Source organism: Gorilla gorilla, chromosome 15 (assembly GCF_029281585.2).
Source record: "Gorilla gorilla gorilla isolate KB3781 chromosome 15, NHGRI_mGorGor1-v2.1_pri, whole genome shotgun sequence".
Taxonomy (NCBI): domain Eukaryota; kingdom Metazoa; phylum Chordata; class Mammalia; order Primates; family Hominidae; genus Gorilla; species Gorilla gorilla.
In genome coordinates, this window is record NC_073239.2 from 120,974,599 (window position 1) to 120,987,233 (window position 12,635).

A 12,635-nucleotide genomic window follows, 5' to 3' on the forward strand; every position below is an offset into this window, starting at 1 on the left:
GGGCTTAAAAGAAATGTAATCTGTTACCCTCCATTTTATTGTTTTTTTTTGGTCAGGCTTTGCTGTTCTTCTAAACTTATTTGGTTCAACAGACTGTTTACAGGTCTGCCGTTTCTGTGTGGAGATTTGCTGTGCTTAGATATATCTCTACCAATACATATATGAGTTAACTCTTTAAAGTCTTTTTTTTTTTTTTTTTTTTGAGACGGAGTCTCGGTCTGTCGCCCAGGCTGGAGTGCAGTGGCACGATCTTGGCTCACTGCAAGCTCTGCCTCCTGGGCTAACACCATTCTCCTGCCTCAGCCTCCCGAGCAGCTGGGACCACAGGTGCCCGCCACCACACCCAGCTACTTTTTTTGTATTTTTTAGTAGAGATGGGGTTTCACTGTGTTAGCTAGGATGGTCTCGATCTCCTGACCTTGTGATCTGCCCGCCTCGGCCTCCCAAAGTGCTGGGATTACAGGCGTGAGCCACTGCGCCTGGCTTAAAGTCTTTTAAAGGCTCAGCTGTATTATTTTTCTTGTTGGTATATAATTTGTCAGACATCTTTTTTCAAGATAATCAAGTTATGTCTACCTTTAATTTTTGAGACAGGTGAACTCAGAAGAGTTTCTGTATTGTGTTTATGGTTGAGTATTATGCTCTCTGGCTTCAATGTAAAATTGGATGTACCTGGAGAGGGAGTGCCACAGTCAGCTTGAGTAGCTCAGTAATTTACATTCATCATTAAATTTTTGGATGAAATATGTATTAAAGTAGCTAAATTCAGCTCTAATTTATTACCTTAATATTGAGTATTCTGCTTTTATATATTTAAAGGATGAACTTAATTGGGGACGGTTAAATTACATTCAAATCAAGAGAATTAGAGAGGTAAGTTAAGTTTTTTGACAAAATGGATGCAAATAAAGTTGACTTATGAAATATTTATTAAATGACAACAATATTTATTAAGTACGTGGGTAGTAATGAGTATTCCAAGAAGTGTATTTCCTGCCTGTTTCCAACTTTAGTAGAAGTGTCTCTTGTGTTTTCACCTTTCAGTAGAACTGCTTGGGTTTCTAATAAATACTCCTTTTCAAGTTAAGGAGTATATTTTCCCTATATATAGTTTAATGAGGAATGGTTGTGTAATCTTGTTGTATGTCTTTTCAGTATATGTCAGGATAAACAGATTGGGTGTCGTGGCTCACACCTGTAGTCCCAGCTTCTGGGAAAGCTGAGGTGAGAGGTTTGCATGAGCCTGGGAGGCAGAGGCTTCAGTGAGCCGTGATCGCACCAGTATATTCTAGCCTGGGTGACAGAGTGAGAGCCTGTCTTGAAAAAGAAAAAGATAAACATACGGTATTTTAATTTTTAACCTACTAATACAATCTTACATTGCTTAATGACAGGAATACATTCTGAGAAATGAGTAATTACATGGTTTTATCCTTGTGCAAACAGCATAGAACATACTTACACAGACCTAGATGGTATGGCCCACTACACGCCTAGGCTGTATAGTGTAGCCTATGGCTTCTAGGCTGCAAACCTGTACAGCATGTGACTGTATTGAACACTGTAGGCAATTACAACAAAATGGTAAGTATTTCTGTACCTAAACATAACTAAACATAGAAAAGGTGCAGTAAAAATATGGTTATAAAACAGGGTTTCCCAACACCTGGTCCATATTCTCCTTTTGAGAATATAACTAATACCAGATCTCAGGTGGAGCAGTTTCATCCTGAAACCATCCCCACCTACTCCGGCCTGTGGGAAAATTGTCTTTCATGAAACTGGTCCCTGGTGCTAAAAAGGTTAGGGATCACTGGTATAAAAGATAAAAATGGCATACCAATATAGGGAGCTTTATGGTGAATGCAGCTTGCAGGACTGGAAGTGGCTCTGGGTGAGTCAGTGAGTGAGCGGTGAGGGAATGTGAAGGCCCAGGACACCACTGCACATGACTGTAGACTATAAACAGTGCAGACTTGGGCTACACTAAGTTCATAAAAATTTTTAAAAAATTAATTGTAGCTTAATATAACTTTTTTTAACTTGATAAACTTTTTAATTAAAAAATTTTTTTGGCTCTTATATTAACACTTAGCTTAAAACACAAACATTGTACAGCTATGCAAAAATATTTTCTTTCTTTATATCCTTATTCTATAAGTTTTTATCTATTTCCTTATTTATTTGGTTTTTGAGCTAGGATCTCACTCTGTTGCCCAGGCTGGAGTGCAGTGGCATGATCACAGCTCATAGAAGCCTTGACTTCCTGGGCTCAAGCAATTCTCCTGCCTCAGCCTCTGCAGTAGCTGGAACTACGGGCATATGTCACCACTCCTAATTTGTTTTTTCTTTCTTTTTTTTTTTTTTGAGGTGGAGTCTTGCCCTGTCACCCAGGGTGGAGTGCAATGGCACAGTCTCGGCTCACTGTAACCTCCGCCTCCCGGGTTCAAACAATTCTCCTGCCTCAGCCTCCTGAGTAGCTGGGATTACAGGTGTGCGTCACCATGCTCGGCTACTTTTTTGTATTTTTAGTAGAGACAGGGTTTCACCATGTTGGCCAGGCTGGTCTTGAACTCCTGACCTTGTGATCTGCCTGCCTTGGCCTCCCAAAGTATTGGGATTACAGGTGTGAGCCACTGTGCCTGGCCTAATTTTTTTTATTCTTGTATTTTTTTGTAGAGACAGGGTGTCACTTTGTAGCCCAGACTGGTTTTATCTATTTTAAAAAATAATTTTTATTTGTTAAACTTTTTTGTTAAAAACTAAGACACACATACACATTAGCCTAGGCGTACACAGAATCAGGATCATCAATATCACTGTCTTCTGCCTCCACATCTTGTCCACTGGAAGGTCATCAGGGGCAGTAACACATGGAGCTATCATCTCTTACAGTATAATAGTGCCTTCTCCTGGATACCTCCTGAAGGATACCTGCCTGAGACTGTTTTACAATTAACTTTGTTTGTTTCCTTTTTTTTTTTTTTTTTTTTGCTGCTTCTTTCAAGACATGTGAAGTTAATTTTTTTTAAAAAAATAGGAGTATATACTCTGAAATAATGATGGTATAGTATGATAAATCCATAAGCCAGTAACATAGTTATTTATTATCATTATCAAGTACAGTCGTCCCTTGGTATTCACAGGAGGGTTGGTTTCAGGACCCCTGTATACCAAAATTCACGAATACTCATGTCTTACAGTTGGCCCTGTGGCACCCATGTGAATAGTCGGCCTTCCATATACTCGGGCTTGCATCCCTTGAATACTGTATTTTTGATCCACATTTGGTTGAGAAAAACCTGCGTATAAGTGGGCCCTTGCTGTTCAACCCCATGTTGTTCAGGGGTGAACTGAAATGTACTGTATGTGTTGTATGTGCTAGACTTTCGTATGATTGGCAGCACAGTAGGTTTGTTTACACCAGCATCACCGCAGACACGTGAGTAAACGTGTTGCCCTACAACAGCTATGACATGACCAGGCAACAGGAATTTTCTAGCTCTGTGACGGTCTTATGGGTCCACAGTTCTATACGTGTCCATGGTCAACTGAGACACTGCTATGTGGTGCATGACTTATACATGAATACATGATGGATTTCCCACTGTTGACCCAACCACGTGTTCTTAGAATAAACTCTGCTTGTTTGTAATGTTTTCTCCCAAAACATTGCTCGGTTCTGATTGCCAATATTTTCTCTAGAATTTTTGCCTCTATATTTATAAGTGAAATTGGCCTCTGGTTTACATGTGTGTGTGCATGTGTGTGCACATGCATGCACAATAGTATGAGATGTTGTTATTGATACCACCCTGGTAGGATGAACATCTTTCTGTGCCCAGGAACCATTTTAATCAACAGTTTAATAACTAGAAATGTATTTCTTACATATTTGATAGAACACATTCAAAAACACCTTTGGGATTAGTGCCTTTTTGAGGGATCAATTTTAAAAAAAATTTCAATATCCCTGGTAGTTATTGATCCATTCTGGATTCTAATTCTTCTGGAGTCATTTTTGATGAGTTACGTTTTTTCATTCAGGTACCCATTTAATCCAGATCATGAAGTTTATTGATGTATAGTTACACGTAATTTTCTTAATTTCAAATTCATGTCAACTGGTAACACCTTTCTTGTTCTTATTATTGTGTATTTGTGTACTCTCATTGTTTCTTGATTATATTTGTATATTCAGGGAGTCCCCAAGACCATCCTCAGGTTCAATGATTGGCTAGAAGGACTCACAGAAGTAGAAAAGCTGTTATGCTTATGCTTATGATTTATTTTAGCCAAAGGATATGGATTAAAATCAGCAAAGGTTAAAAAAAAAAAAAGTGCATGGGAGGAGCCCTGGAGAGACCAGGTGCAGGCTACCAGGGGTCCTTTCCCAGTAGAGTCTTATGGACAGTGATTAATTCTCTCAGCAACAGTGTGCGATGACAGGCATGAAGTATTGCAACCAGGAAGCTCACCTGAGCCTTGGTGTCCTGGGTTTTTATTGAGCACTGGTTATGGAGGCCTAGAGTACCCATGTGACTGACTTTAGTTACTCAGTCTTCAGTCCCTCCAGAGGAAACTGTTACCCTCATGGCCCAAGGCCCCACCGTCAATCACATTCTAGCGTAAACTCTTTTGTGTGGCCCAAGGCCCCAGGTCAGCATGCATACTCTTATCCGGGAGGGTGAGAGTCCCTGGAGGCTTGGCAATGACCTTTCAGGAGCTGGGCCAGGGCCAAGCCTTTCTCTGGAATGTGCATGGTCTGGACAGCCAGGCCTGCTGGATTACTCCTTTACTGCAGAGTCTGCAAGATGCTTCCTTTGTGTTATTGTATTTTCAGAGAGCTTACTCTTAGTTTCATTTGTCAGTTTTCTTGTGTATGTTTTTTGGGAGGGAAGGAGTAGGTGGGGGATTCTAAATCATTGCTTTTTGTTTTTTTTTTCCATTAATTTAGTTCTCCTGTGACTTTTAGTTTACTTCAGTCTTTCTGAAATTAGTATTTATTATTAATAATAATATTTTCAGTCTTTCTAATTAAAAGCATTTAAAGCTATGAATTTTATTATGAGCAGCTTTAGCCACCACATCCCATTGATTTTTGACATTCCTGTCTATAATTTCTTTTAGTGTTGGTTTCCTCTCTGACTAAAGAGTTTATTTTTATTTTTTAGAGACAGGGTCTTTGTCTCCCAGACTGGAATGCAGTGGCATGACCATAGCTCACTGCAGCCTCAAACTCCTGTGCTTAAGCAATCCTCCTGCCTCAGCCTCCCAAAGCTCTGAGAGGTGTGAACCACCGTGCCCAGCCCTGAAATGTTTTTAAATATCTTTTTTTTGTTGTTCATTTCTGATTTTATTGCATTTTAGTGTAGAGAGTGGCATAGTCTTGGTTTTTAATTAGTTCACTTACATGTGATTACAGTCACATGAAACAGTTCCATCCCTCAGGGGTACAGAGGCGAGCATCTGAGTGTGCTCTCCCTTGCTTCCCATGTCCCAGGCTTTTCCTCCCTCCACAGAGATAGTGGCTGCTGAGTTTTTCTGTCCTTTCAATTCTTTTTAGTTGTTATTCCCCCCAGTTATGTTCACACTTGTGACTGTATTCTTTTTGTAGTTGAGATAATTTTGTGGTGACTTAATTTATGATCAGTTCATAGGTGTTTGGAGTTGTATATTTTCACATGTGTACATTAAAGTTTGACATTTTGTGTGAAACAGTTTTTATTACAACCGGATATTGATTTTATTTTACTGTTTGGAGGGACTATTTGCCCATAGGTCACTTACTTTGTTTTTAATCACAAAAGCCGTACATGTTCATGGCAGAGGCTGGGACGTGTTTCAAGGATCTAAAGCAAGGCTGTGGTCATGGCTCTCTGCTATTCTGACCTCTGGGTGGGCACAGTTATGCGTTTGCATTGGTTCCCATCTCAGGGGTGTGTGTTTATAAACAGATCATGGAGCATATATGATTTCGTATTCTGGTATTTTCTCTAAGTGTTATATTGTTCATCTTTAACATTACTTACTAATCAATTTCTAAGAAGATGATTCTTGCCAGGCATGGTGGCACATGCCTGTATTGCCGGTTGTTTGGGAGGCTGAGGCTGGAGGATCAGTTGAGCGTAGGAGTTCTGGGCTGTAGTGCACTATGCTGATTGGGTGTTGCATTAAACTCAGCATTGATGTGGCAACCTCTTGGGAGCCAGGGACCACTGTGTTGCCTAAGGAGGGGTGAACCAGCCCAAGTTGGAGCAGGCCAAAACTCCGGTGTTGATCAGTGTGGGATTGTGCCTGTGAATAGCCACTGCACTGTCTAGCCTGGGCAATATAGCAAGATCTTGCCTCTAAAAATAAATTTTAGGCCGGGCGCAGTGGCTCACGCCTGTCATCCCAGCACCTTGGGGGGCCGAGGCAGGCGGATCATGAGGTCAGGAGATTGAGACCATCCTGGCTAACACGGTGAAACTCTGTCTCTACTAAAAATACAAAAAATTAGCTGGGCGTGGTGGTGGGTACCTGTAGTCCCAGCTACTCGGGAAGCTGAAGCAGGAGAATGGCATGAACCTGGGAGGCAGAGCTTGCAGTGAACCAAGCTGTGATCGTGCCACTGCACTCCAGCCTGGACGACAGAGCGAGACTGTCTCAAAAAAAAAAAAAAAGATAATAATAATAAAAATTTTTAAGAGATTATTTCTTTTTTTTTTTTTGGAGACAGAATCTTACTCTGCCACCCAGGCTGTAATACAGTGACACAATCTTGGCTCACTGCAACCGCTGCCCTCCAGTCTCAGGTGATCCTCCCATCTCAGCCTCCCAAGTAGCTGGGACTACAGGTGTGCGCCACCACGCCCAGCTAACTTTGTATTTTTTTTGTAGAGACTGGGTTTCACCATGTTGCCCGGGCTGGTTTCAAACTCCTGAGTTCAAGTGATCTCCCAACCTTGGCCTCCCAAAGTGCTGGGATTAGAGGTGTGAGTCACCGCGCACAGCCAAAAGATGATTCTTAATTAGCTGCAGTGTTTCATTCTATAGCTGTGTTTATACTTTACCCATTGTGCACTTATTTTCTAGTGTTTTCACTGCTCTGATAACATATGTACCTTTGAGACATCAGATTTCAATGTATTTTTCTTAGGTGGCTGAATTATATGAAGAATTGAAGACTAGAATCTCACAGTTCAACATGCATGTTGATTCTCGGCGACCTGTCATGGACCAAGAGTATATATATAAGCAGCGATTCATCCTACAGGTGTGCTGAAGTTTCCTGGATATTTTTTTTCCTGATTCTTTCTGCTTACAAGGTCTTGTGGTCGAGAAACTGCTTATTCCTGCTTTCTGATACAAACCAAACCTCAAAGGAGATTTTAGGTCCGTAGTGTTCATACTGTGTTTGGGAACCAGGAAACATTCTTCTTTCATAGTTTGCATTATTTGTTGAGTTGATGATTCACCTAGAGAGTATTTATTGTTTAATTATTAATATTTAATGGATTCAGACCCATTTCTAATTTCCAGGGGAGTGTTTCTGTAGAGTACCTGTGTTATCACTGCTTCAGGAGAGATCCTTTTGTTTTAGCTTTTAAGAAAGTGAAGTGCTCTTTATATCGTTCAGTGTATGTAGCTATTCCCCTACACTGAAAATATTATTTTAACTTTGGAGGCCGTGGATTCAAATTACTAGTAGTTAGCTGGAATGTAGCGAGCGAGAAGTGTGTCCTGGCCAGTGGAGACTGCCTCTGCTCTAGGGTTTCCTAGAAGGGTTGGCTGATGCATACAGAATCAGGTTTGAGGTAGATGCCTATAAACTGGGTGTGCTGGAAATGTGCGAGTGTTTTCCTGGATGTAAAATTGCTCTAAGGCTGGGGGAGTCTTTGGTGGGTGTGTTTCAAACTGGTATGTTTTTATTGAAGAAGGGACTCTTTGCAGAGTGCATTTTAGAGGTGAATAGTGGACGCCAGCCTGCTGCCCTAAGTCTGAGTGCTCCAATTGGAGTTTTATCTGAACATCTGAGAGTACCTTGCACATAGATGTGTGTGGGGAGAAGTGGAGAAAGTTGGCCAACCCTGGGGCTTTGTGTGTAGGATGGTTTATGTCCTTGTTCAACTTGCCACTGTTTCCCAAGCCTCATTCTGAGAAGTACTCAAGCTCTTTTGAAGAAAGATGTTTCTGTTAGGTGAAAAAAGTGTTTCTTTTTTAGTGTTTCTGTTAGATGAAATTATCAGAATTGTGACTTTCTGCTTGATTGGTGAAAGGTCTAGTTTTCCATACAAATGATAACCATCTTTTACATTTATGGATGTCATATCATGCTGGGTTGAGATTAGTATATTGGTGAGAATAACTGATAAAATAATGCTGTTACTTCATGAAAATAAATTTCTTTTTCAGGTTGTATTGGCAGGTGCTTTCTATCCAAATTACTTTACTTTTGGACAGCCGGATGAGGAGATGGCGGTGAGAGAGCTGGCTGGCAAGGACCCCAAGACAACTGTTGTGGTAGGTGCTGGGGGCAGGCCATCCTCTCTGGGGTGTGGTGAGGCAGAACGTTTTTGTTCTCTAATTGTTTCTATTTTTGTGAGTCCTAAGTGAATTTTCCCCTGGAGTGAATATTAGGCTTGTTTGGCCTTTTCAGGTATATCTACTTGTCCCTCAGTCTCTTGCCTCCTTTTACAGACCTGGCCTTATAAGGAAGCCTTGAGAGTTTATACGTTCAAGGTCAATGCTGATTTGATCATGTGCTATTTTGAAGGATTTAAGGCACTTACAAGTTGAAGAACATTTTCTTAATTCACAACTTCATTTCATACAAAATAAAATGTTATTGGTTGGCAGCTGAGTGCTGTGGCTTAAGCCAGTGATCCCCCGACCTGGATGCCCAACAGAACTACCTGGAGAGTGCTTATTTTATTTATATTCGTTGAAATTCAGATCTGAGGGCTCTGCGAGATCTGAGCTAGAAAGTATGCCCTAGAAATCAGCATTCAAGTAGTGTGTACTTTGGGCATATCTAATGATCAGCCACAGGCCCTGACCGTTGAATCAGCGTTTGCAACCCAGTTGTTTAAAGCCCAGCAGCAGGGAGACTCACACTGGAAGAAAGCTGAGACTGGACTGTTTTGGATCACTTGGTTCCAGTATGTGCCTGTATCTGATAAGGGGGGGTGAGAAGCACTTGAAGTTCCTTCGTGTCATATCATAAGGGCTCAGTCATTGCCAGATTTTATCCTGGTTATTGTTACACCACCACTGTTAATCCTGAAGAAATAAATAGCTCATAAGGAAAGGGCGCAGATGACTTGAGATTACAACTGGAGGTCTTTGATGAGCACCAAAAGGAGCTGGTGCTCTGGAGATGAGAGAGGCAGCTGAGATACACTTGATACCTGTGGAAGGGATTTAAAAGGAAGTCATTAGTTTTTTATAGCTACTGAGGATCATTTGATTGGCACCTCTGCTCCTGCTGGCCATCAGGTTTGACTAAGCTCTTTGCTTGGCTTCCTCTCTCACCCCTCTGCCCCTTCGTGGTTTTCTTCCCTCAGCTGTGCGCAAGAGGAAGGGTTCTATAGGTCTCTTCCTCAGACGTCTAGTAGCTGTGCCTGCATCCCTCGACCACAGAGAGCCTAGTCTGGGGGCCCAAAATTACCTAGTGTGTACATCATAAAAGCTCAATAATAGCTGGCTTTACTTAGCACTTGAGAGGCTGTTTGTTAGGTACTTTTCATTCTTCTCTGAGCCTCACTCCACCCTTTGAGTTGGGGATTTCTCGTGTCATTCTTATTTCATGATGTGGCAGTTGGGTCTCAGGGTAACTCTGTAACTTGCCTAAGGAGACACGCGGATTCAGGGAGTGAGGAGACAGGATCTAACTGGATCTGAGCCCCAGCCCATGCCTTCACTTACATGCCTTCTGTCACGGAGCCTCGTGCAGAGCTGGGCTGGCACAGGAGTTGTCCTGGTCCAGAAAAAAGTATGGAGTGCTTTGCAGAAACCCAGCATGGCACCTTGAGAGTTTATACATTAAAAGTCACTGCCAGTTTGATCATGTGCTGTTTGGTCTTTCCACTGTGGTGATGAGGAAATACATATTCCTCTCATTAGTTAGACATTTTCCTTTAAAGTTTACATTCCCATTATTCCTTATGTAGAAATATGTTTTGAAAAGAAGTATCTAGTAAGCTTGATTATTGTAAGGGAAAACAGAAGTAAACAAATCTTAATTTTGCTGTATTAGACGTACACCATTTTAACGGGTAGAATTAGCCTTTATTTAACATATTTATTATAGAACTTAGTTAGAATTTAAAAGTCTTTAAATGCACTCATCTGTAGAGTTTATATATTATGGTTAAAGATAGTAAACTATGTTTTTAGAAACTAAAACAGTGTGCAGCAGCTTTGAGCTTGTGAATGTTGAAACTATTTTGTTAACTCTAGTAATCTGCTCTGATTTTGTATTATATTTTACAGTTGAAGCACATTCCTCCCTATGGATTTCTTTACTATAAACAACTACAGTCTCTCTTTAGACAGTGTGGTCAAGTCAAATCCATTGTATTTGATGGTGCAAAGTAAGTATATTTTTGTAATCAACTGCAATTATGAAGGAGGCTTAATGATTCAAATGTTTCCAGACGCTGATTGTTAAAACGGAGTGCCCGTGGAGGTGGGTCCTCCTATGGCCTGCTGCAGTTGGCTTTCAGAATGTAGCTCTGGTTTATCTTATGGTCAGGAGCAATTTGTCTTCTCTTTCTGCTGAGTGACCTCCTAAAGGAACTAAGCTGCTGGTTAGTGGTCAAGCATGGTCACTCCAAGAAGGCTCGGTAACTCAGTGTGATGCTAAGGCGGATTCTCTTAAAGTGATCTTCACTTTCACGCACTGGTCCGAGATTTTCTCAGTGAGTCATTAGTAAGAGTTATTTTGTGGGCCATGAAGATGATCCAAAATAGAGTGTATCTGCTTATAGTTGTCTAAAGCAGATATGTTTTGAATATTTTTGGAAGGCAAACATTGTAAAAACTCAATTTGGCTCTACTTACTGCATGTAAGGAACAAATGTGTGTTTTGGAGCATCACTGAGTTTTTATTTCTAACAGGAAATGTTTATGTACCAAAAAGCCTAAAGTAGGATTTTTAATTTTTAAAGTTAGAAATTTTTTCCAGTGTTCTGTGAATGTTGTATAAATTTTTATTTAACTTGACAAAGCTTTGTAAATAAGAACAAACACTTTTTCTTTAATGTCCAGTTCACTCAAGTTGAACATTAAGTCCATTTTCAATTTGGGGTAATTCACTCTGGCATTTTAAGTTCCATTTCTATGATTAATATATTGATTTTCTTTGTAGGCCTGTAAATGCCTCATGAGGCAAACACACAACTCCCTAACAAGCAAAACCTTCCTAAGTGCTTTGAACAACTCTTAGAGAATTAATTAAACTTGTAGTGTCTGAACTTTTCTTAAATATTCTGATGTAAATGATAGTAAGATTCTTAGTCACATATATAAAGTGACTTCCTTAAAGCTGGAATCACACAGCTAAACTCATTCCTGAATACTGTGTGTCCGCTTACCTGGGTGAGCTTCCAGTTCTGCATGGATGCTCCTTTGACTGATTTGAGTGGTCAGAAGGCTTGGCTCCCAGAAGGTTGCAGCATCTTTGTGCACTCATCTTTACAACTGGATTGGGTTCTGTGTTTGTTTCCTGTTCTTCTTGCCTGGGACTTTTTTTTGTTTTATTATTTTTATTTATTTATTTTTGAGACAGTCTTGCTCTGTCATCAGGCTGGAGTGCAGTGGCACAATCTCGGCTCACCGCAACCTCCGCCTCCCATTGCCTGGGACCTTTTTTATACGTGTTTATATCTTTTGCATTCCTCATATTTCCAGCTCTCAAGTCATAATACAAATGTCATACCAATTTTTTGGGGGAAGTAACAGTACTTTTTCTGTACCAGTACCAGTTCTTGGGATTCAAGTACTTAAAGGCAAAGGAAGTTATAGTGATTCAAAGAATAAGAAGTGTATTTCTTTTGGCATAGAGCAGGGGTGACTTCGTGTAGACCCTGTGAGGTGCCAAGGGCGCATGGGCAGATGGGCACAGGTGGTACCTGGGCATATCATGTTCTCCCATAAGAAGCTTTCAACTTCGTGGTAGGAGTGGAGAGTCAAATTAGTTTCACAGACATTTGCCTGCTGTGAGATGTCAGGGGAGAGGCCCAGAAGGTCAGAAGAAGACATTCTATCTGAGGCCCAATATTAGAGCGGTAACATTAATTTGAGACTTCCTCGGGTAGACGTAGGAGGGTTGTGAGGCCTCGGGCTGGTGCAGTGGCCAGTGCAGAGGTAGTGCAGTAGGGTCAGGTGGTTTTCCAGCAGGAGGCAGTCATTAGCTGATCTTGGCAGGGGAAAGCTGAGACTGTGCACACATAGCTGGTAGCCGTTTGGGCAGAGCTGCTCCGTGTTAGATGGAGTCTGTTTTGTGGAGGTCAGGTGCTGACTTTGAGACAGTCTTCTGGCAGACCGATGAGTGTGAACATGACTAGGTGGGCACTCGGAGACCTTTGAGTGTTCTGTCCGGAACTGTGTTTTATGGAACTTACTCAGGGATAAGCGGAAGGTCAAGGTAA

General features: G+C 41.1%; 1 protein-coding gene across 2 annotated transcripts in view; it reads left to right on the forward strand.

The window, feature by feature from the left end:
* Positions 1–12,635, forward strand: part of TDRD9 (tudor domain containing 9) — a 127,284-nt gene that overhangs the window by 81,871 nt on the left and 32,778 nt on the right. For both annotated transcript variants that reach the window (XM_004055767.3, XM_055361683.2), the window contains exons 20-23: positions 820–873; positions 7,142–7,258; positions 8,398–8,505; positions 10,477–10,577. In XM_004055767.3, coding sequence (XP_004055815.2) covers positions 820–873; positions 7,142–7,258; positions 8,398–8,505; positions 10,477–10,577 — 380 coding nt within the window. The remainder of the gene's footprint in view (positions 1–819; positions 874–7,141; positions 7,259–8,397; positions 8,506–10,476; positions 10,578–12,635) is intronic.